General features: G+C 55.7%; 2 protein-coding genes across 5 annotated transcripts; one reads left to right on the forward strand and one right to left on the reverse strand.

Moving 5' to 3' along the window:
* The first annotated feature begins 71 nt into the window (after positions 1-71).
* RARG (retinoic acid receptor gamma) lies at positions 72-21,767 on the forward strand. Of its 4 annotated transcripts, none has more exons than XM_010373934.2 (10): positions 72-361; positions 1,101-1,167; positions 4,893-5,218; positions 16,557-16,705; positions 16,915-17,056; positions 17,743-17,903; positions 18,114-18,290; positions 18,649-18,853; positions 19,109-19,267; positions 20,465-21,767. In XM_010373934.2, the coding sequence occupies exons 3-10, from the start codon at positions 5,035-5,037 to the stop codon at positions 20,650-20,652; spliced, it is 1,365 nt and encodes a 454-aa protein (XP_010372236.1). In that variant the 5' UTR covers positions 72-361; positions 1,101-1,167; positions 4,893-5,034; the 3' UTR covers positions 20,653-21,767. The 4 variants fall into 4 exon arrangements, with proteins under 4 accessions (XP_010372236.1, XP_010372237.1, XP_030795103.1 ...); XM_010373935.2 differs by having other exon boundaries at positions 1,104-1,167; XM_030939243.1 differs by lacking the exons at positions 72-361; positions 19,109-19,267; positions 20,465-21,767 and adding an exon at positions 813-830 and having other exon boundaries at positions 18,649-19,093.
* A 1,308-nt stretch (positions 21,768-23,075) lies between these two features.
* On the reverse strand, positions 23,076-23,585 carry LOC104670604 (40S ribosomal protein S20). Its single transcript, XM_030939848.1, has one exon. It carries the CDS (start codon positions 23,465-23,467, stop codon positions 23,108-23,110), a length of 360 nt encoding a protein of 119 aa, XP_030795708.1. The 5' UTR covers positions 23,468-23,585; the 3' UTR covers positions 23,076-23,107.
* Between the last annotated feature and the right edge of the window lie 695 nt (positions 23,586-24,280).

A 24,280-nucleotide genomic window follows, 5' to 3' on the forward strand; every position in this document is an offset into this window, starting at 1 on the left:
ACAGAGGAGGGAGCCGGGCAGGGGCAGGCAGGGGAGGGAGGAGCGAGGGCGGGAGGGGGAGGAGGGAGCTGGGCAGGGAGGGAGGTGGGGGGGTGGGGAGGGAGAAAAAGAAAGAAAATATTTTCCGTGTCCCCGCCTGCAGAGTCAGTGTGCGGTTTGGGAGAAAATGTGTCGGATATTTTGGGGCGGTCACGTGGGCGGGCGGGCTCCGAGAGGCCCCGGGACAGTCCCAGCCTAAAGCCGTGTCCCCCCAGGAGCCCCCCAGTACCACGAGCCCCGGACATTGCGACGCTCCATCCCAGAGACCGCCCGACGCCGGGACCTCGGGGCTCCGCCACCTCCCTTCCCCCTCCCACTCCAGGTGAGTCAGGCGGGGAAGGAGGCTCGCCCGCTCCGTCGCCTGGGTCCTCCGACGAGGCGGCTGGGGGAGGGGGCGCGGAGGAGCCGCACGGGCGAATGTCCTCCCGAGGCTGGCCAGGCTGGCCGCCGGGCTTGAGGGGGGTTTCTTGCCCCGACCTGGGCCAGCCCTGCTGTGGGAAGGGAATGGGGAAGATTTTAACAGGCTGAGGATGGGCTGGGTCATCTGCCCTGCATTTTGGTGCATAGCAGAGGAGAGCATTTGGGGAAGTCTTCAGCCAGGGGACATTCCTCCTTATATTTTTGTGCTGGGAATGTGAGAGAAGACAGGGATTCTCTCGCGGGGAAAGACTACCACCCCCTTACCCCCGGGCTCTGATGGGTAGATTTGATGTTCCATGCTGGTCCAAGTTCCTCCCTCCCCAGTAGAATGGCACACCTTGGACATCAGAAAGCAAGGAAAACGTTCAGAGGCAAGTGAGCCTGGCCCTCCGCGTCCAGCAGTTCCGAGGGACTAGTGCATAGGATAGGGATCTGTGAACTTTCCTTGAAGCTCTGGATTCCCTCCGACACGTTCCCAGCCCAGGTGCGAGCCTTGGCTCCCTCCAGCCAAGGTGCGGGGGGCACCTCTGGAGTATTCTTGAGGGAAGCCCAAATGGAACAAAGAAAGAGCCGGAAGACCGAGACAGGGACCCAGGAGTGCTGGTCCCAGAGTTCCACTGACGCTGCCTCTCTGTCTTTAGCAGCTACGGCCCAGTTCCCTCAACCTGACCCAGTATGTAGGAACCAGTCTCCTCAGACGGCCAGCCGGTAAGAAGATGCTTGGTTGTTAGTGGTGGTGGAGGGGGTGGGGGCAGGGGAGCCTGAGTAGGAGGTCTTCAGGGCAAGAAACTGAGATGACTGTCCTGCTTCAGGGCTCTGGTCCTGGGCAGCTGGAATCCCAGTCCTCAAGTCTGAGGCTTCTGCCCTTAGTGTCAGATGCTGAGTTGGGGTCAAGGACCACAGCCAGCGTCTCATATCCTTGAGGCAAGTAGAGAGAAGACAGGGGAGCGGGGATAGTGTGTGCAGGGTGCCTGGAGCTTGGGTATCCCATATAGACAGACACACAAACACACACATACACACACACACGCGCACTGTGGCCTACAGCCTAGTAGGCAGCATGGGGCACGCCCCCCCACATCCCGGCACACCCCCACCCCTGGCTCAGAAAGCCACCTAACTGGCACCTCCAGTTCCCCCCTCTGCCCCACCCTGCCCATGCCCTCTGATGCCCACACACATTCCACTGGCATTGCCTGCCTGCCTCCTGGGCACTGCCCCTCCCTGGGGCTAGTAGGGTGGAGGGAGGGCACCTGGGGATGAGAGGTGGAGACTCAAGGGTCTGGACTCCCCCAGGGATGGCACGAGGCCAAGGAAGCCTGGCCCACTGCTGCCTCCTGGGGAGCAGGCTGGGGGCCCAGGCTAGAGCAGAGGATGCCTGGGTTCTCTGCCCAAGCTGGAGATGGGGTCATGGAAAAAGGTGGTCGTGTTTATACAGAGGGGAGGGGGGCAGCGGGTGGAGAGTGGCCGACAAGAGCAGCTTTGTTCCAGGCTCTGGGGCGGGCAGGGCGGCAGGGAAACGCACCCCCCTCCATCCGGCAGCCCCCTTCATCCATGCCCTCCCCTCAACTCCACCTCAGCTCTAAGAGAAGCAGCTTTGTAAAACCCCTCTCCCCTAGTCCGTCATCCCCCCTGCTCCACCATCTGAGATGGCATCTTAGTAGAGGAAGAATGTTCTCTACTTTCCATGAGTCCCCCAAAGAACCAAGGCATCTGGGGCCTCAGTTTAGGATTTCCTTTTACTCTGCACTGCCTTCAATTCCTTAGTCCATTCCTCTACCCTAGATTTAAGACCCTCCCCTTCTCTTCCCAGCCAAGACAGAATCAAGGCTCAGAAATGGGAGGAATCTCTGCCCCCTTCTTCTCTTCACTCAACTCCCAAGTCCCTTCTCTGAGGCAAAATAAGAGGAAGGCCAGGGACAACTCTCCTTGGCTCACATGCAGCATCATTCCTTGGTGAGGATCAGGAGCTGAGCATCCCTCTATGGGGACCCCCCACTGCCCTCCCCGCAGGCCTGTGTTTCCCATTGGTAGGTGAGAAGCAAAGACAAGGAGGGCTAAGGCAGAGAGCCTTGTTCCCAGTCTAAGCCAAGTCTGGGGAACATGGGGATGGGGGAGTCCTCTAGTAGCTTCTCACCCTTGTCATTGGAGGGGTTAATCCACTTGGAATGTGGCCTGGCCAGTTGAGCTGTGGCCCAGGGGCCTCAGGGGCCCCGAACTCCTGGCTCCATCTGTGCTTAACTAGGGATGAGAACTTCGGAGGGGAATAGGAGAAGGAAAAGGAGAGGGACCCTGGAGGCTTGGAGCTCAGACTTTTAGGGCCTGTGAAAACACTGGGCTAAAGAGTTTGAGGGTGCTGGGTGTATGGGTGGTGCCATGGTGAGGGGCAGGGGATGCTTCATTCATAAGGGCTGAGTGAAGTGTGATGGCATTGGGGTCTGGGTTCTTGTGACCTCCATGACAGTTTACCCTCAAGGGCTTGAAGGCCAAGGTAGAGGAGAGAAAGAAAAACAAGCAAAAACAAAAATAAAAACCAGAGGTATAAAGACTGAGAGCTATAGATCCTAGAAGCAAATACTGATGGAAAGAAAGGCAGATATACCCATCCCCTACCTCTGGGCCTGCCCACCCCATGGTCTCTCTGTGTTTTAGTCTCTTGGCCCTTCTCTGCCCTTCACAGCAGTCTGTTATGGTTCTGGCTGGTGGAGATACCCAGGCTGGGGTGACTCTTCCTCCCTAGCCCACTAACTGCCTAGAGAGGCGAGAAGTTCTGGGGCTCCTGGGAAAGCCAACCTTTTCCTTTGTCAGAGGATCAGGATAGGAACCACCTACTTAGCACTAGGATTCCCATCTCCTCTCTACCCCCTTCTCCTCCCCTTCCCCTGGGCTCAGGTTTAAACTCTTAGAGGGAAGCCTACTTTGGGGGAGGAGAGGATGCAGGGAGAATGTCCCAGAAATAGGGAGCCCAAGGATAAGAAAGAAAAGGAGGCAGAATGCCTGGGCACGTGGCGCACGCCTGTAATCCCAGCACTTTAAGAGGTCAAGTCAGGCGGATCAACTGAGTTCGAGACCAGCCTGACCAACATGAAGAAACCCCATCTCTACTAAAAATACAAACATTAGCCATCTCAAAAGAGAGAGAGAGAGGCCGGGCGCGGTGGCTCAAGCCTGTAATCCCAGCACTTTGGGAGGCTGAGACGGGTGGATCACGAGGTCAGGAGATCGAGACCATCCCGGCTAACACGGTGAAAGCCCGTCTCTACTAAAAAATACAAAAAACTAGCCGGGCGAGGTGGCGGACGCCTGTAGTCCCAGCTACTCGGGAGGCTGAGGCAGGAGAATGGCGTGAACCTGGGAGGCGGAGCTTGCAGTGAGCTGAGATCCGGCCACTGCACTCCAGCCTGGGCCACAGAGCGAGACTCCGTCTCAAAAAAAAAAGAGAGAGGGAGAGAGAAAAGGAGGCAGAGAAGTAAAGTCAGTTGACCAAGAAGCAGCTCCTTGGCATCATACACTTGGCACAAGTGGGGGTTCCATCAACATCCTTAGATTTGAAGCAGTGGGTACAAGAGGGCTTAGAGGGTGAGGAAAAATTAGAGACAGGAAGAATTGGGAGGGGAAACTGGAAGAGGGAGTGTTAAATAGAGAGGGAAGTGCTTACTAAAGCAGAGCTATGGAGGAAAATCAGGTACAAAGAGAACTAATACGAGACATTTACATAGCATTCCCTATGTGCCCTACATTACGCCAAACACTTGACATTGGTTAATTTATTTAGTCCTCACAACAACCACATGAGGTAGGCCCTATTATTAGTCCCAAGTGATGCATGAGGAAACTGAGGCACAGAGAGATTAACATGCCTGAAGTCCCACAGCTAGCAAGTGGTAGGGTACAGTCCAGGGAGTCTGTCCCCCAACCTTTGCCTTGTACTCCTCTCCAGAGAGCTGTAGGGCTCCCAGGTTATAACAGAATTATGTTTGTTTTCTCCAGGATGGTAAAGAGTTTGAATCTGGGCTCCCCCACTTGCAGCCATGTATCCTTAAGCCAGTCACTTCATCTCAGTTTCCTCATATGTGAAATGGGAATCATAACTCCCAGTTCACAGGACTGATGTGAGGGGTAGGTCAAATGCTTAGCCCAGTTGTGGTGATTCATGATCACTTCCCAATCTAGGAGTTCTCTCCACCAGAAGTCCTCAGACCATCATTCACCTTGGGACCTCCGTTTACCCTTTCTGGAGCTCCTCTGGAGTTTCTCAGAGCCTGCATAACCCCCTGCCCTGCCCTGTCTACCACACTGCAAGGGCCCTGAGCCAGGGCAGGATAAACCGTAGCAGCACAGAGGGAGAAGACTGCAACTGAGAGAGGGTCTTGGGGCTTGGAACCTCAGAGTGGTCATTCTCTCATCTCTCCTTTCCCTCTCTTTCTCCCTAGGACTCTTGGAGGCCCAGTGGGCAGGCCAGGCAGGGCGGGCACGGAGCCTCCCAGGCTGGGGCAGTGGGCATGGGCAGGGGCTGTGGCTGAAGACCTCCCCCGCCCACTGCAGACCCCAGGGGACTCCCACACCGCAGCTGCCATGGCCACCAATAAGGAGCGACTCTTTGCGGCTGGTGCCCTGGGGCCTGGATCTGGCTACCCAGGGGCAGGCTTCCCCTTCGCCTTCCCAGGGGCACTCAGGGGGTCTCCGCCTTTCGAGATGCTGAGCCCTAGCTTCCGGGGCCTGGGCCAGCCTGACCTCCCCAAGGAGATGGCCTCTCTGTGTGAGTCTCAGGGATCTTGGGGAATGAGGGCAAATGGAAACAGGAGGGCATCTGGAGGGTGGATGGTAAAAGAGTTGGCACCCCAGTTAGGAAGACAGGCAGGGGACAGGGGTTTGGCCTAATGGAGTAGTAGTGACTAACAGAGGGTGGCAGTGGTGGTGAGGAAGGAGTTTGGATGTGGACTCAATGGAAGTGTTTGCAAATGAGAGTTCTCCTGTTCAAATAGGATAGGGAGGTAGCAGGCCTAAAACTTGGAGGGCGGGTATCTAAAACTGCCTCCTGGGTCAGTCAACTAGTAGAGGGGCACATATTTGTGTGGGCAAGCTGGGGGTGGGTCTGGTGCAGGGTGAAGCTGCTGCCTGCGTGCAGTTGGGAGTTGTGGGGAGCCAGACTGGGAAGCAGAAGAGTCTGGGAGGATAGTCACCTGGCTCTGTGATCAAGAGGTGAAACTGGGCCGGGCGCAGTGGCTTACGCCTGCAATCCCAGCACTTTGGGGGGCCGAGGTGGGTGGGTCACTTGAGGCCAGGAGTTCAAGACCAGCCTGGCCAACATGGTGAAACCCATCTCTACTAAAAATACAAAAATTAGCCGGGTGTGGTGATATGTGCCTGTAATCCCAGCTACTTGGGAGGCTGAGGCAGGAGAATCGCTTGAACTTGGGAGGCAGAGGTTGTGGTGAGCTGAGATCATGCTACTGCACTCCAGCCTGGGCGACAGAGCGAGACTCCATCTCAAAAAAATAAAAAAGACAAAAAAGAAACCCTGTCTCTACTAAAAATACAAAAATTAGTGGGTGTGGTGGTGCACACCTGTAATCCCAGCTACTCAGGAGGCTGAGGGAATTGCTTGAACCCAGAGGCAAAGGTTGTAGTGAGCCAAGATTGTGCCACTGCACTCTAGCCTGAGCAACAGAGCAAGACTCTGTCTCAAAGAGGAAAAAAAATAAAAGTGAAATTGCTTTGAATTACGTGGAGGCTGCAGAAAGGGGAAAGAAATCCTGTGGCAGGTCCCCAAAGATGTGTGGGGTCAGGAGACTGTGCTTCTTGGTTCTGGGGAGGATAGAAATGTCTGCAAAGAAGGTAGCTTTTGTACCATAAGTAATCCAGAGAGGCAGAGAGGGGTGTTCCAGAAGCATCGTCTCCTCCAGCGGTGTGGGTCTGGGCTCCTCCCCTCCCTGCAGGTCTGGCATAGAGCCTGCATGCTGTGCAGATCCCTACTTGTTCCTCAGGCCTGCCCTCTTTGGGTTAAGCCTTTGAGTGCTGACAGCAGGCAAGGCTTGGGGCTCTCCTCTCCTCCTCCCTCTGGGACCCCTCTCCTCCCAGTTGGTAGTCATTCCTCCTGGCCAGGCCATTACATTACAGGTGGGGGTGCCAAGCTGGTTAAGAGAAGGCTTCAACTGGGGACAAGAGAAGGTGATTGAAGGGCGGGGAAAAGGGCAATTTCCGAGACAGAGTTGGAGAGAAAAAGACAAAAAGATAAAGGCACATCCTTCATGGCTCCACAAGTGCAGAGACAGAGGTAGAAGAGAAGGCGCCCTGCTTCCAGGAGGGGGCACGCAGAGGGTTGTGTGTCTGTATGTGAAAGGGGTGACTAGGCTGGGCTGGCAGCTCCACTGGAAAGAGCGTGTTCATCTGGAGAAGGGGTGAGTGTGTGGTGCCTCCAGACCTGATGCAGTTGTGTGTGCGCAGCATCTCCCTGAGCCTCTGCTCATGTAAAGAATTCCAGTGTGTGCAACAAAGAGTCAGTGTGAGGAGTGAGGAGGGATTTCGTAGTGCTGCTGACGCTGTGGCTGGCGTTTGGTGAAGCCTGCTGGTGGCATGTCTGTAGTCCAACAGGGGTTATTTGAGTGGCATGTAGGTGAACAAGAGAGCACAAAGTGCCCTTTTTGGAAACTTCGGCTGGGCTTCCCCAGACTTCATTTTCACCCCACTAATCTGTCCTAGGGACCTGGGGAAGTGGGAAGGAACCACCCTCCCCGCATGAATGTACTTCTGGCAGCGAATCCTACAACTCAGCCTCTTGGGACTTGATTTTCCCAGGTTCTGGGAGAGGCAAGTAGAGGAGATGGAGTGGAGAGGGAGAGGAGAGAGAATGGTAGTGGGGACAACGCTAGAGCCAGTCCCCAGTGACGTCCCCCTTGTGCCCCTGTGCTGTGGACACACTGAGATCAAGGTCAGGGTTCAAAGTGAGGTCAAGGTAGGGAAGTGGTCAGGCTGGGCTCCATCTTCAAAGGCCATGCTGAAGGAGGGGGCTGAAAGGAGAAATCCAAGGGAGGAGCCAGAGCCAGGGCAGGTAGCTGGGGAGGGTGCGGCTGGCGTGGAGGGACAGGCCTGGGCAGGGAGGTGGCAGGAGGAGGGAGGAGAGGAAGGCTTGGGGGTGGGTCCCTACGTGGCTTAAATGGGGGTGGGGCATGCAGCACCTAGTGGTAGTGGAGAGGAAGACATAGGGGAGAGGAAGAGATCCAGGAGTCTGGGAAACCTTCCAGAGTGGGAGAGTAGCAGAAGGGTGAGAGAGTGTCCTCTCTCATTTCTCTGACCTGCTGTCCCTTTTTGGCTGGGAGCATCTAGTGGAGAGGGTTTAGAGGCCTAAATCTGATGCCAAAGGCATACTCACCTTGAGTTTGTGCGTCTCATCACCCTCTCCCTTATTCTGTGGATGACACATACACACTCTCTCTCACACATAGACTAAGAGAGGTGGCCCTTGAAGAGGTCTGGCATTTCTCCCTGGGGCTGTCTCTTGGATCTTATTGCTGGGTCCCTGGCACCTTGGGACATCCTTGTTGAGAATTGAAGTCTTGCTCTACTTCCTGGGGCTGTCTCGAGGTCTGAAGGGGGTGAGGCAGGCATCTCGGAACTGCATGGTGGTGGAGGGGAGGTTCAGAGGAGCACGTGCTGCTGAGGCAAGCACAGGCCTGTGCTCATGGAAAGCAGAGGGGTGTGTGTATGTGTGTGTGCGTGCGTGTGTGTTCATGCATGTGCATGAAACCCCTGGTGTCTGTGTCCCTGTGTATCTCTATGTTTGTGAATCCTAGTGTGTTCTAGATTTGCTTTCTACAGGGAACAGAGTCTGATGAGAGAGAACGGAAGCCTTGCCCTCCTCCCACTCCTGAGCAGATAGCTGTGGTCCTGACGACCTAGCCCAGTTTGTCCTCTGAACCTAGCGATGTTGCCCTGGCCATGGGGCCACTGTCCCTGGGGCAAGAAGTCCAGACTTCACCACACTAAGTTACCACACATGGGGAAACTGAGGACAGGCTGGCACAGAGAGAGTCTTGCTTAAAAGAAACTGAAAAAGAGAGACTCACAGACAAGACAAGGGACAGCTACCCAGGCACAAAGGTGCAGACACAGAGAAGCCAGGCACTGAGAGAAGCAAGGAGAACAAGCAGGCGGGTAAGGGCAGTGAGCAGTGAGGCCTCCTCCAGGAAAAAAGCCCAGTCGACTGCCTCCTTTCCCCTCCCCTCCCGGGTCTCTCCTCCTCCGGCACAGGCTCCAGCTCCAGGCGGACACAAACGGGGCTTTGATTGCAACAGGAAACCTCTTTGGCGGGGGGAGCCGGGCAAGCCGCCGCCGCCAGGGCCCAGGCTGCACCCCCCTCTCCTGGCCCCCTACCCGGTCCCAGCCCCCATCCTGCCCAGCGCGCCTCACATCCCTGCTTTGGGCCCCACTCTCATTCACACCTCGCTATTCTTCTGCTCTTCTGCTACCCCCTCCTCCAGAGACCCCCTCCCATTTCCCTTCAGGTGGGACTCCTACCTCAGGACTCACCCTTCTGGCAGGGCCTGCTTTACTTTGAAATGCCCCCTTTTCAGCTTTTCGAGGGAGGGTTTTAGAAAAAAGGGAGAATTTAGCGTGAGGAATTCAGAGCCAGTTATCCTCAAGTCCCATCCAGAAGGTGGCAAGAAGGGAAAGGCGGGGTGCATAAGGAGTTAGCTGTCCCTGCTCTGCCTCTCCCTGGCCAAACTCATCCTTGCCAGGGTGGCGGGGGCTCTGAGGGGTGACCCCGAAAGAATCTGAGTGCTAATGGCCTTATTAGTTGGGGAGGGGTACACTCCTCTTTGCCTCTAGGACTATGCCTTTGTGGGGCTCTAGCTGGGAGGGGGGTGTGCCATGGTGGTGGGGATCATAGGGAAGAGGGTGAGTCAGGCAGCAGCCCCCCCTTCATACTCCCACCAGGATGGCGGAGAACATCTGGTTCCCATGAAATGCTAGAAGGCTAATGGGTCTAATTGCTGCAATAAGGTCTGGAGAAACTTTGGGGAAAAGAGGGGGCACTAGATCCCCCATCCTCTTACCTTCTCCCCAAGGCTGTACTAAGTCTGTCTAGAATGGGGGTGTCAGGGTTGATGGGGAGGGCGGGCCTGATGCCCTAATGCCTGGTCCTAAGGACCCCCTCCATGCAATGCCTGGGATGCACACACAGATGAGGTGATGAGGAGTGGGGTGCATCTGGTGAAGAGAAATGGGGGCTATTGAGGACTCATGGCTTCCTGGAGCCCTCCCCCAACTCCTCCTGTGCCCTCCTCCCAACCCCCTCCCTGTGGCCTGGCCACTTCTGGTTCTAATTACCAACCAGGCAGGCCTGACTTAATTGGGACCTTTCAGATTTCTGAGGGGGAAGGGGGGTACTGACAGCTTGAAGTTGACTAATCAAGGCTCTTTCCCTCTTGTTTTCGGGGGTACTCCCTATTTTGCACTTAACTGATTGTTTTTGTTGTTGTTTGTTGCTGGACAGATTCTGATTCAGAAAGTTTTCTCTCTCTCTCTCTCTTTCTTTCTTTCTTTCTTTCTTTCCTTCCTTCCTTCCTTCCTTCCTTCCTTCCTTCCTTCCTTCCTTCTTTCTTTCTTTCTTTCTTTCTTTCTTTCTTTCTTTCTTTCTTTCTTTCTTTCTTTCTTTCTTTCTTTCTTTCTTTCTTTCTTTCTTTCTTTTCTTTGTTTCTTCTTTTTGTGGGGTGGGGGTGACTGGACTCAGAAATGGGTATTTGGGGTTGGGGGAGCAGAAGGGAGCTTACACTAGGTTGGAAAGAGCAGTGCATTTTCTCCCCATCCCTGCTTCAAGCCCACCAGTCAGTCTTGCCACCCCGAGGTTCCCCGCCATCCGCAAGTCAGGCCTATTCCCAGCCCCGGGAGCCCCCGCCCCTCCCCCGCGCCCGCCATCCTTCGCGTACTCTGGCACCCCTTCCTGCCCTTTATTCTTCCAACAGGCGCCCCACTCCTGCAGCACCCCCAGTGCGCCCCCCACCCGGTACAACATTCTTAGAAAAGCGCGCCGCGCCCTGGCCCAGCCATAGCCGCCTGGCGGGGGAAGGGCCGGGCCGGGCGCCGCTCCCGCTCCGCGGCCCTGCCGGTGTGAGCGACGCTGACAGAGCCGGCTGGGCAGTTAGGCCGGGCGACCCGGCGGCTGAGGGCGGGGCGCGGGGGAGGGGGCGGTTTCCGGGAGTCGCCGCCGCTGGCGCTGTCCGGGGCCAGGGTCCCCCATTCGGCCTTGCCGGGCCAGGGCAAACTTCTGACGTGGCCAAACCCCCGCCCACCTCACCCCCTTCTCCGCCGGGCGAGGGCGCTCAGTGCCGGAAGGGGCAACCCAGGGAACAGTGTGGCGGCCCTTGGAGAGCTGAGGGGCACTAGTGTGGGACCGAAGGGAGGGCACTTATGCCTAGGCTGGAGGGTATTTAAAGACTCTGAGAACATTCAGTGACTGGAAGCGCCCCTATTGCCGAGGGAGCCCTTGGCATTCAGACACTGGAGGAGGGGAGTTGGCCATCAGGGACAGATTCATCGAGGCGCAGTTGGCACGGCGGGCACAGCTTAGGGGGTCGTTTTGTGCTCTAAAAGTGAAGTTATGTTCGAGGAAGGGGCATCGAGAGACACTGTCGAGGCGCTTAGGGAGCGGCAGTTGCGGGATAGCGCTTCGGGGACTCGGAGGGAGGCGGCCCGGGCCGCGGTGGAGGGCGGACCGCTCGGGCTAGGAGGGGTAGACTCTGGTGCGCTGGAGGGGGCGGGGGACTCCGCGGCCGCGGTGGAGACGGCCTGGGCGGGGTGGGGCGGGGCCGGGTCAGGAGGAGGTGAGCGCGCTCGGCCACCCGCCCCGAGGGGGGTTCCCGGAGAGTTCACGGCGGGAGCGCGCTCCGGCCCTCGGACCGGGGGTGGGGAGACGGGAAGGAAGGAGGAGGCAGCGCGCGCCGAGCCGCAGGAATGCACTGTTCGGCCCTGAAGCGGGCGCGCGGAGGGAGAGGGCGGAGCCAGGCCTGGGAATGAGAGGGGTGGAGGTAGTGCAGGTCCGGAGCCTCAGGAGAGCAGCAGCGCGCGGGGACCTCCGCTTTCCCCTCTTCCCAGTCATCCTTAACACCCTTGTATTGACTAGTGTGAAAAAGGGAGAGTCTGAGGAGGGGAAAAACTCTGAAAGGAAATGCTTATGCTTGGTTCCTCCACTCCTTCCTCCAACCCCGACCTGGGCACGCGCCTCAGTGCAAATGCGTGCAAAGTCTATAAGCTGTGGAGAGCATGCTTGCATTCTCCCGAGCAAGGTGTCTGCACAAACGTGTGTGCACCTATGATTTTATATGCGTGCTCACATGTATGTGCACTCTTGCATATTTGCAAATTCTTGGTGCCTGATAAGATAAATGCATGCACGGATGTGTGTCTAAGCAAGCGCGCGCGCCGCGGAGCGAGTGTACGTATGTGTATGTGTGCGCTCCACTCTCAGCTCTGCTCATCTCGGTGCCCGGCCCCCTTCCCTCTCCAAGCCCCACCCCCTACCCCTCCGGGCTTCGCTTTTTAAAAAGGTCTCCCCAGTGCTAGCTGCGGAGGCACCCAGATAGAGCTGGACAGAGGCTAAAGCGGCAGCCCCAGCTTCGCGCCCCGCCCAGTCCCTTTCCCCTGCTGGGGATCCCCCTCTTCCCCGCCCACTCCTTACCCCGCATGCAGCCCAGCGCCCTATGCTAGCCCTCCCCCTCCCCCCCTGCTGGAGCGGGGCGCCGCCGGGGGAGGAGGGGGAATCGGCTGCGGGTCCTTGGTGTTTCTAGCACCCAGCTTCCCTCCAAGCCGGGTCGCGATGTACGACTGTATGGAAACGTTTGCCCCGGGTCCGCGACGGCTCTACGGGGCGGCCGGGCCCGGGACCGGCTTGCTGCGCAGAGCCACCGGCGGCTCCTGTTTCGCCGGACTTGAGTCTTTTGCCTGGCCGCAACCCGCCAGCCTGCAATGTAGGTACCCGAGTCCGGGGCTGGGGTGTAGGGTGCAGGAGAGGCTGGGATTTACTCTTTCCGTGTGTAAAAAGTGGAACTGGGGTGCAAGGAGGAGCTTCTGGCCCTTTCTATGTAAGGTACTGGCCCTTTAAACGTGGGGGCCTCAGCGTCTCCTTTGCGTGTGTGCAGTAGTGTTTGGAGTGTGTGTAGTTTTTATGGTGGGCGTTTAGCTCGAACCTGTGGTTGATGCCACTCCAGAGTTCCTGGGGATAGGGGGAGACCGAGGTGTGTGGGTAGTTTGCGCCTTCAGGTCCATGGCCCTGGAAGGATATGACACTCGGGACAGTGGGTGGCGTTTGTAAAGCCCATGTGGGAAGCTGGCAGTGTTAAAAATATTGTTTGCAGAGCGTGTGAATCCCTGGAGTGTGCAGCGCCTTGCCTAGGTGTTGTGGGTGTGGGAGCAAGGGTCTCTCCACCAGTGTCTCCTGCGACAGCTGCCAGGTCCACATGGCCTGTGAAGGGATGTTTGTGGCGTGAGGCCGGGAGGGCGTGTGCCCCTGCGTGGCTGCGGGGGCGGTTTTGGAAAGTGCTGTGTTCGAGAGTGCATCCTGTGTGTTCTCATGCCGGGTGGAAAAGGTTGTGCACACAAGAGCGAGAAGGCTGAGTTCTGTACCCCACCCTCCATATAAAAAAAGAAATGTTTGGAAACGTGTATGCGGTTATATGCAGAGAGATGATTTTTTCCTATGGCTCCAACACACACAACTTCAGCAGGAAGCGAAAAGTTTAAAGCAAAGTCTGTGTGTGTGGTGGGGGGTGGCCTGAAGTTGACAGCGGCAGGGCGAGTACCGTTGCTGGGTCCCCAAATATCTATCTTCCCCCTCCGTGAAATGGGAGATGCCAGGCCTGGGGCCCTGGAACCCCTTTCCAGAGCAGTAATAAAAAGCTGGGGACTGAGAGGCAGTAAAAATGAAGTCCAGATGAGAGGCGGCTTTGAAGCTTGGGCCACAGTGCCTGGCGGGGGTGGGGTGTGGGGAGGGGCCAGGAGCGGAGCCTGGAACACCCCCCAAATTTACCCTGGGCTGGGATGTGCTCGCAGCCCGGGTGCGGACGGCCGGGGACGAGGGGTTTGGGGGCACGCTGGGAAGGGTGGGAAGGGGCGGGCAGCGGGCGGGGCGGCGGGCGCTGGGGGAGTGCGCACGCCAGGTCACCAAGCCCCCGCCAACGCGCCTCGCTCCTTGGCACCAGGCAGCGCTGTTTACAAGTTCGGATTTTTTTTTTTTTTTTTTTTTTTTTTGGTTCCAGAGCAGAGCTGCTCAAATTTAACAACTGGGAAGCTGGAAGAGGGAGATGGCAAACAGGGAGACAGGACTTTATTTTACTTTACTTTTGGGTGGGGTAGGGGAAGAATTAAAAGCGTGTTATTTAAAGAACCAAGAAAACATGGAACTATTGCTTTGCACCAAATCCCTGTGAATTCTTAACTTTCTTCTCATTGCCCAATAGAATGGGGAGTTGGGGTATGTTGTATGTTGTAGGGGTGCTGAGATGGAAAGAATCTTCCAGGTAGGGCTTCTGGGGGCTGGGCGGAGACTCTGTCTTTTCTCAGGCCTATAGAAGAAGCCCTTTGGGCTTGACTGGCGGTAGGTTTTTGCGTTTTAATTTGGACCAGTAATTTTGGCCTCTGGGATCCTGGTGGACACACAAAGCCAGCTTCAGGCCTGCCCCCACACACTTTCAGAGGGAAGGCTGCTTGGGGCGGGGGGTGGAGGTGGGCTGGATGTGTGTGTGTGTGCCTGTTTGGAGGCTTTGGTGTCCTGGTGCTGCGTGGGCAGGCTGGGGTGTTTGTCTGGCAGTAGAGCTGTCCCCTTGTGTGGCCAAGTGCTGGGTGTTGTGTGTCAGCCTTGTGACTGGTACATCTACCTCCACGGTGTGGCTGGAGTGAGTGTGTCTCTATTCTGACTCTGTGTCTGTGCCAGAATCTAGTGAGGGTTCTAGAAGCTCATTGTAATATGCCTGCTTTGGTGCCCAGCATGTTGTTAACCTGTGAGTGTGTGTGTCTCCAAGGAGGTGTGTGCTAGATTGTGAGTCCGGGCTGCTCAGCTCTGGGCCTCGCAGCTGGGAGCGTTTACAGCCGGTTATAAAGAGTTTGTTTGAAGCTCCGCGCAGCCTGGTCAGGAATTTCCTCAATTTCAGCAATTTGGGCTTTAAAAGGAGAAAACCCCAGAGCCCACCCCCATCCTCCCCAGCAGGGGCCCCTGCCTAACCCGGGAGCAGCATCCCAATGGTGGGGTCCAAGCCCCAGGCTAGGGAGGGGATCTGATTGGAGTAGACCAGTTAGCTTTCTGGGGCCTTGACCTCGCAGATTGACCTCGGAGCCACTAGGCTGCACTTTAGGGTTCAGGGGGTGGGGATGTGACAGTATCACTTAGATGGAAAAAGTTGCCCCCGGGCCTGTCTCCCTAAGGCCCCCAGTCTTATAATTGGCTGGCATTGCCCCATGCCAGTCTGACCGCACCCAGGCCCTTGCGCAAGAGAGGAAATGAGGCAGCGCTCTGCGGGCAGGGAGGGTGTCAGCGCCAGAGTGAGCACCACCCCACGCACAGGCCTTGGGCAGAACGTGTGCCCTCGAAGGACACAGTGGTGGGTCTGAGGAGTGAGAGGTTGGGAAAGACATTCCAGCCCTCCCCACATCTCTCAGCACCAGCCCCTCCTGGAGCCCCCGTCCCTAGTCTTGAATAGACTTCAGGCACCATTCTTTCCCCCCCCCTCCTTTTCCTTTGGGGAATCTCACTCTGGCAGGATTCTTATGCTAATTGAATGTATGTGTGTTGGGGGTGGGGAGGGCTTCCCTCCTGTGGGGTGGGTGGAGCTAGCCTGGAACCCTGGCCTCCTGGGCATTCCTTCCGCCCTTCTGGCTGCATTGGGGTGGACTTCTGACTAGGTGGGCTGCAGAGGGTTAGAGGGAGAAGGTGTTCATGAGGTGGGTTCATGGGACACACCTTAGGGAGGGTCTTAGGAAATTTTTTGCATTAACTTGGGTCCTCCAGGTTTGGGCAACAGGTCGTATAGGTGAATAATTTACAAATTTTCCGAACCTCTGAAGACCAACCACACACGCGCCCACACACACACACTTAACCAGCAGCCTTTGAACAGAGCAGAGCATGTCCTCCCCATACTGTGGGGCTGAGACCCCTTTTGAGTTGCAGTTGGGTATTTTCAGAGTGAAGACAGAAGCTCAGAGAGGGTCCAGAAACAGGTCCCCTCCCCCATCAGTCCCGTTTACCTACTGTCACCTGACTCTCCAGTTTGCTACACCTCCAATGGCTTCCAGACCTGAGAAACTGAGCACACACCTCAGTCTCCGCTTCCCCAGCTTCTCTGACTCAACAGCCACTTGGATCTGCTGGTGGTGTGGCACTGAGCTGGTCACTTCCCCTCGTGTGGCCTCAGTTTCTTCAGGCGTGAACCAAGGCTGTGGTGCGTCCTCTCACTCACTCCCCTGAGACCTGTGCCCCGTTTGCTCCGCTGTCAGTTATTCAGGGGTGGTGTGAGAGAGAAGCCTGAGGAGTTATCCCCCCTGAACTACTGGAGAGGAAATGAGGTCCTGGTCTACCTGCTAAGCATCCCAGCAGGTCATTTGGCCAGTGCCAGCTACAGGAAGCCTGTCATTGCCTACCTGCCCCCAGAGTTATTGCCCCACAGGGAGGACAGTGGGAGGTAGACTACCTGACAAAGATCTACCAAAGAGACAGAGAGTGACTAGAGAGCTCAGAGCTGCAGGGCTTTAACCCTTCTATCTACCTCCTATAAAGTTAGGGAAACAGACCCAGAGAAGTCAATTTCCAGAATGGCCTTGGTCTGGAATTTGGAGGATTAAACATGCCATACAGGGTGAGGGCTGGCATTCTTGTGAACAAGTTGGTTAGACTGTGGAGGGCGGACTAGGGGTGACAGCAAGCTGTGATAACGGTGGTCGTTTAGAGGATTCTGACAGTGCTTACTGCTGGGACTAGTGCACTGTGGTAGTGATGGCTTTCACTGGTGGGCCAAGGAACAAATGCACATGGGGTGTGTGTGATGAGGAAGCCTGGACATCTGTGGGGTCCTTCTCCCCTGACCCTCACATCACTGCTTCCCTCCCAGCGGTGGAGACACAGAGCACCAGCTCGGAGGAGATGGTGCCCAGCTCGCCCTCGCCCCCTCCGCCTCCTCGGGTCTACAAGCCATGCTTCGTGTGCAATGACAAGTCCTCTGGCTACCACTATGGGGTCAGCTCTTGTGAAGGCTGCAAGGTGTGTACGTGGTGGGGGTGGGCAGATGGGGGAGCCAGTTACCCGAATAATGAGAGACCAGGCACACAGATGCTGTGTGTGAGCAGCACGGCTTTGCACATAGGTGGTTAATAGATTAGGTCAGGCCTGGGGCAACCTGCAAGGTCAGTGAGAGGATGGTACTCCCAGCATGGTGCTTCAGAGGCCCTGTCTTTTTCCCTCAACTCCAGGGCTTCTTTCGCCGAAGCATCCAGAAGAACATGGTGTACACGTGTCATCGCGACAAAAACTGTATCATCAACAAGGTGACCAGGAATCGCTGCCAGTACTGCCGGCTACAGAAGTGCTTCGAAGTGGGCATGTCCAAGGAAGGTATACCGGCTCCCATCCTTGGCCTGGGCAGGAGCACTCCGTTCCTACCCTATGGCTGTGGCCCTCTTTCCTCTGGCCACTCCCACTTCCCTGACCTCTGAGACTTGGCCTGCCCTGGGGTGCTGCCTTCTCCCAGGCCAGTCTTGTTTGATTAGCTCCATTCACCCAGGAGGCCCCACCGTTTCCCATTCTCCCTCTCAGGGAGCTTGACCCTTCCTCTGAATGGGTGAATAAGTGGGGTCTCACATTCCCCCTGTTTCATGGGGGAAATGAAGCCGGTGGGCTTGCCAGTCCCTTCCCCTCCCCTGGACTGAGCCAGAGATGGATATGGGGTGGCTCCTCCTCTCCACCCCCCCCACCATTGTGCTGCCAAGGCTATAAGTGGATATCCTGCCGCCTGCATATCCTGCCCCCCCCTCCCCCAGCTCCTGCAGGGTGACAGGAAGGGCAGGATGGAGCCGAATGGCCTGGGGAGGGAGCAGGGGCCGCAGGCCCTGGGTGGGGCTGGGGAGAACCAGCCTGGGAATAGGAGCTAATATAGGCAATAGGGAAACTGAGGCACTAATTACAGTGCCAGAGAATAGATATTCATGATAAGGACTGAGCACATTAAATTAGGGTGAGAGAAGACACCCAAAGGGAGGCTCTGAGGGTCCTGACTCTCTCCTTGTGCCTCCACCCACAAGCTGTGCGAAATGACCGGAACAAGAAGAAGAAAGAGGTGAAGGAAGAAGGGTCACCTGACAGCTATGAGCTGAGCCCCCAGTTAGAAGAGCTCATCACCAAGGTCAGCAAAGCCCATCAGGAGACGTTCCCCTCGCTCTGCCAGCTGGGCAAGTATACCACGGTGAGGAATGGGCAGAGCTGAGTGAGGGCAGGGCACTCTTCACTTCGGGGAATGGGGCTGGGTTATGTTGGAGGTTATCATCGACTGGTGTTGAGGACAAGGAGGGCATCAGAATGCAGAGGAGAGAGCTTGGGATATTGGTAGGGAGAAGACAGTCCCCAGAGGTGGGCCTTAGCTTGCCTTCCAACCTCCTACCCCTCCCCTCTATAGAACTCCAGTGCAGACCACCGCGTGCAGCTAGATCTGGGGCTGTGGGACAAGTTCAGTGAGCTGGCCACCAAGTGCATCATCAAGATTGTGGAGTTTGCCAAGCGGTTGCCTGGCTTTACAGGGCTAAGCATTGCTGACCAGATAACTCTGCTCAAGGCTGCCTGCCTAGATATCCTGGTAAGTTAGGCCCTGTCAGTCCTGCCACAGCCCGACCCTCATATGGGACCCTCAACAATTCCTTGATCCATGCAAAGATTTCCTTACCTTGCACCCCCTGCCACACATGGGGGACCTCTCAGCTCTCTTTTTGTCTTAGCCCCTCCCTCTATGACCTGATCCTAGACTTTTGGATGCACTGTCTCCTCCTGACTTCCCAGGACTACCCCTGCCAAGCCTCAGATCCTCCACCTCTGCCTTCTCCATGCCTGCTTCAGGTTGCATTCACTGGGGACCTAACCTCCTCACTTTCCACTCATTCCCTCTTTTCCCCATCCCTCAGAAACAGCACTAACCCTCCTCCACCTCCCACCTCCAGATGCTGCGGATCTGCACAAGGTACACCCCAGAGCAGGACACTATGACCTTCTCCGACGGGCTGACCCTGAACCGGACCCAGATGCACAATGCCGGCTTCGGGCCCCTCACAGACCTTGTCTTTGCCTTTGCTGGGCAGCTCCTGCCCCTGGAGATGGATGACACCGAGACAGGCCTGCTCAGCGCCATCTGCCTCATCTGCGGAGGTGTGGGGGCGCCCCCTGGCGTCTGCTCAGTGCTCAGTCTCCTTTTCCACCACTCCATGCAGGATCTCTTGACTGGGAGGGGGCGTGGAGGACCCAGTGGTCTCTTCCCCTGGTAATCGTTGCACCAGGCCCCATCCGCAGAGTTCCCAAACCCTGTACAGGCTTCCCAAAAGGCCAGTTGAGGATCAACCATCTGTCACTGTATCTTCCCCATCTCTTCCTTCCCCTCTCACTCCACTATACTTGTCCCCGTAGACCGCATGGACCTGGAGGAGCCCGAAAAAGTGGACAAGCTGCAGGAGCCACTGCTGGAAGCCCTGAGGCTATATGCCCGGCGCCGGCGGCCCAGCCAGCCCTACATGTTCCCAAGGATGCTCATGAAAATCACCGACCTCCGGGGCATCAGCACTAAGGGTGAGTCATGAGTGGGTGTCCCCTCTCTGTCTTCCCAGGGCTGTTGGTCTCCCAGGTCAGACAGGTGGACACGCAGAGACTAGAACAGAGTAGTCGAGAACCGGGCAATCTACACTGGAATCCTAGCTCTGCCACATAGTAGTGGGACACTTTGGGCAAATTGCTTCTAAACCAGTACTGTCCAATATAACTTTCTGCAATGATGGGGATACAATAGTCATTAGCCACATGTGGCTTTTAAGCATCTGAAATGTGACTACTGCAACTGCAGAACTGAATTTTTAATTCAGCACAATTCCAAGTACATATACATACATATATCTATATATCTATATATATATACACACCAAGTCTTCGGCAAATTGCTTTACTTTTTTTGTCTTGTTTATAAACTGGGCTATTCTCCACCACCTTGTAAGACTGTCTTGAGGACTAAATTAGTTAATATACAATGTAAAGCTAGGCACCATGGTGCACATCTGTAGTTCCAGCTACTCAGGAGGCTGAGGCAGAAAGATCAGTTGAAGCCAGAAGTTGGAGGCTGCAGTGAGCTATGATTGCACCTGTGAATAGCCACTGCAGTCCAGCCTGGGTAACCCAGCAAGACTCTGCCTCTAAAACAACAACAACAACACAACAAAAAAAAACCCATAACACATACAGTGTACTTAGAATTGTGCTGAATTAAAAATTCCATTCTGCAGTTGCAGTAGTCACATTTCAGATTGCCCCATGTGGCCAGTGACTACTGTATTCCCATCATTGCAAAGTTCTATTGGACAGTCCAGGCTTAGAAGGATGTCTGGAACATTGTGTTTGATAAATATTAGCTGTTGTAATAAATGTTATTAAGAGAACAGGACTAGGAACAACTGGCAAGCTCTGGACATTCGAGAGTGGGGTACTTGGGGAGTGGGGTTGGAAGTTGTGTGCATTGTGCTCTCTGAAGAGACAGCCTGAAAGAATGGGATGAATAGGCAGCAGGCCTGGTAGAGAAGGCCAGGTAAAGGTTCCAGGCAGAGGAGTGGCACCCAGGAAGCCTAGTGAGAAGAGGATGAGCTGGGGACAGAGAGGTGGTGGGCCTGTGCTGGGCGCCCCCTAGGGGAGTCAGAGGCAGTTGACAGAGGTTAGGGAGATGGCCTTAAGGGCCATGTGCCTCTGTCCTCCTGAGCCTCTCTCTTTGCCTCTCCATTGTAGGAGCCGAAAGGGCCATTACCCTGAAGATGGAGATTCCAGGCCCGATGCCTCCCCTAATCCGAGAGATGCTGGAGAACCCTGAAATGTTTGAGGATGACTCCTCGCAGTCTGGTCCCCATCCCAATGCCTCTAGCGAGGATGAGGTTCCCGGGGGCCAGGGCAAAGGGGGCCTGAAGTCCCCAGCCTGACCAGGGTCCCTGACCTCTCCGCTGTGGGGGTTGGGGCTCCAGGCAGCAGACTGACCATCTCCCAGACTACCAGTGACTGGGGGAGGACCTGCTCTGCCCTCTCCCCACCCCTTCCAATGAGCTCCTTGTTTTTGCCAAAGTTTCCAGGGGTGCCTCTGTGTTCATCCCCTTCCCAATCTAACTGGCTCCCTCGCCAGTCCTGGGGGCCTGCCCTGCTCCCACCAGGAGAGAGGGCAGAGGGATGAGCCTGAGTTTGGACTCTAAAATCTCAGCACTGCCCCTCAGCTGCCAGGGTCCTAGGCTCCCCAGGGCAAGAGGAAGACCCTGCCATTCCACAGCCCCTTCCTCTGCCAGGTGCTTGGCTCTCTGGGAGCAAATAGGAACACTAGAGACCAAAAAGGGGGCAAAGGAGAAGGGCTGAGCCCACCTTCTTGCCCCCACCCTTGGTGCCTAATGCTGTGTGATGCACCTGCAGGGTGTGTGCTAGCCTCTGTGCCCCGTCCTTGTGCCAGGTCAAGGTGGGGGCAGGCTGGGCCCTGCATTTCTGGGGCAGGAACAGAGGGTGAAAGGGACAGATAGATGCAGGTCCATTCTGCACCTCTTGGCTTGGGTGCAGAGTTCACCCTGTGCCCTCCGTTACAAGTCCCTCCCCCAGCCCTGTCATGTGCCTTGGGCTTCTCCTGCCCTCCATCTCAGCCATCGGGGCGGGGACCCTCCTACACTACAGAGGGGCCAGGGGATCCCTCTCTCCCTAGTGCCTTCCACCCTTTACCCCCCAGAGCAGCTTGGCCCAGGGAGGGGGGATGCTGCTTAGCTGATCCTGCCCTGACCCAGAGGAAGCCTCTATTTATTTATTAGCTTTTGTTTACACCCTGGAATTGACCCCTTCCTCCAGGGGTCTTGGGTGGGGGAGCCCAGGGCCCCTGTGACCCCTCCCTTCTTCCTCCAATCCCCAGTTTGTATTTAGCTGCCAAATAAGATTCCCATTGGCTCCCTGTGTTCCCTTGGGGGGTCAGGGTACTGTCCCCTCCCCTCTGTTTACATCTCCCCTCTACCCCGCTGTATTGCATATTGCTGAGTTTTCTATTTTTGCAAAATAAAGTGATGGAAACTCATGGGATGTGGCTCCCTTTAGGAGGTGGTAAGGAAATGACCAGCTGACCTGGTGAGGAAGCTGAGTGAGTAGGGAAAGCTTGTAATTGATTGGACTTTGCAGCTTTCTTGGTAGAAGAAAACAGGATGAAATGTGCCTGGATTGCGGTGGGGACAGGATGGGGGAAAGGGAGCCCATGGGGACTCACCCTGAGTGACCAGGTTTCCCACAACCACCAGGTGTGGGTTCAGAATCTCACTCTGTCGCCCATGCTGGAGTGCAGTGGCGTGATCTCAGCTCACTGCAACCTCCACTTCCCAGGTTCAAGCAATTCTCTTGCCTCAGCCTCCTGAGTAGCTGGAATTACAGGGGTGACCACCATGTCCAGCTAATTTGTTTAATTTTTAGTAGAGACAGAGTTTCACCACGTTGGCCAGGCTGGTCTCAAACTCCTGACCTCAGGTGATCCGCCTGCCTTGGCTTCCCAAAGTACTGGGATTACAGGTGTGAGCCACTGCATCTGGCCTGGTGTGGGTTCTTATGTTGGATCCTGTGGATCTCTGGGAGGGCATGAATGGACTTCACAGGTCTGTAAGCCTGTCCCCACCTCCAATTATGCATATGTGCATATCTGCTCTTCTTTGGGGAAGGAGTCCATTGAAGTTTCATTTATCTTTTTATTTATTTACTTTTTTTTCTTGAGACGGAATTTCACACTTGTTGCCCAGTCTGGAGTGCAGTGGCGTGATCTTGGCTCACTGCAACCTCTGCCTCCCAGGTTCAAGCGATTTTCCTGCCTCACCCTCCCGCGTAGCTGGGATTACAGGAGTGCACCGCCATGCCCAGATAATTTTTGTATTTTTAGTAGAGACAGGGTTTCACCATGTTGGCTAGGCTGGTCTCGAACTCCTGACCTCAAGTGATCCGCCTACCTCAGCCTCCCAAAGTGTTGGGATTACAGGCATGGGCCACCGTGCCTGGCCTGAAGTTTCATTTAGTTCTTTTTTTTTTTTTTAACAACTGGTAATCAATTTTTCTTTTTTTTTTTTTTTTTTTTGAGACGGAGTCTTGCTCTGTCACCTGGGCTGGAATGCAGTGGCCGGATCTCAGCTCACTGCAAGCACCACCTCCCGGGTTTATGCCATTCTCTTGCCTCAGCCTCCGGAGTAGCTGGGACTACAGGCGCCCGCCACCTCGCCCGGCTAGTTTTTTTTGTATTTTTAGTAGAGACGAGGTTTCACCGTGTTAGCCAGGTTGGTCTCAATCTCCTGACCTCGTGATCCGCCCATCTCGGCCTCCCAAAGTGCTGGGATTACAGGCTTGAGCCACCGCGCCTGGCCTCAATTTATTAAAATAGTTGACTTAAGCATCTGCAATGGTGACTTCCACCTCAACTCCTGGCTCAATACTGATGGAAGTAATCTGCTTAACAATCTCAGAAGGACTGTGCAAGTCAATGAGTCGCTTGTGGATTCTCATCTGGAAACGATCCCATGTCTTAGAACCTTCACCACAAGGAGTTTTTCTTGTAGTGATTCTCAAAGTCTTGGTAGGCATTCGAACTGGTCCTTTCACTTTCAGGTTCTTTTCCTTCGCACCTCTGATCAAGTCAGCACACACCTTTTCCAGGGATTTAACGTTGCGGCTCGTTAGGGTGATTCGAATTCGGTGAATTGCCACCTCCGGCTCCACGGGTGTTTTTCCGGTATCCTTAAAAGCCATGGCTGCTGCGCGGCTTCCTGACCGACTTGTTCCTCGGCGAGAGCGAACAGCGGTGAGTCAGGAGCAGGAGCGTGCGAACCAAAGATCCGCAAGTCCTACAACCGCGTCTTCCTCGAAAAGAGCATTTAGTTCTTATGAGGGTTCCTGGTCCCAGAAGAGAAGAATCACAACCTGCATCTAAGCTACAGTGTTTCTGTTTTACACCAGCCCCTCACCCAGGGAGCCCTCTGGCCTTCTGTCCCCACCCACCCTGCTGTCACCTTATAGCTTACTCCCCCCACCCTCTCTGTTCCCACTCCACCCCATGACCTCCACTCACCGCCCCCTGCACTGTTACCTTCTCTCCGAATATCTGTCCTTGCTCCCACACACCTTCCCTCTGCAGCACGCCTTTGCAGTGCCTTTGGCCTCTACTGTTGCACCCTGTACTCTTCCCTTCGCCCTCTGTGACTCCCGTCAAGCCCTGCCTCCGTGTCCTACCTTCCCTGGGACAGTGCCTTGCCTACCTTGTTCCTGGCTCTCTTCACTGGTGACCTGTGGATATGACAAAAAAGTTGAGGATGTGGGAGTAGAGGAGAGAAGAGTGCAGGGCGGAAAGCAGAAGAAGAAACTGAAAGAAGCTCTAGAGGAAACCACAGGGCCTGTGGGGAAGGAGGGTCATTGCCGTGGTAAACCCTGATTGTGGGGGAAGGGTATGGGTTCTGGCTATCGCATAGCCTGAGGCCAGCCAAGCCCACCCAGAGAAAGAGTCCCTCCTCTCCAATTGTCCCCTCCTAGCAGCTACACCTCTGCAATCCATCTGACATTTATTGA

Source organism: Rhinopithecus roxellana, chromosome 10 (genome assembly GCF_007565055.1).
Source record: "Rhinopithecus roxellana isolate Shanxi Qingling chromosome 10, ASM756505v1, whole genome shotgun sequence".
NCBI lineage: Eukaryota > Metazoa > Chordata > Mammalia > Primates > Cercopithecidae > Rhinopithecus > Rhinopithecus roxellana.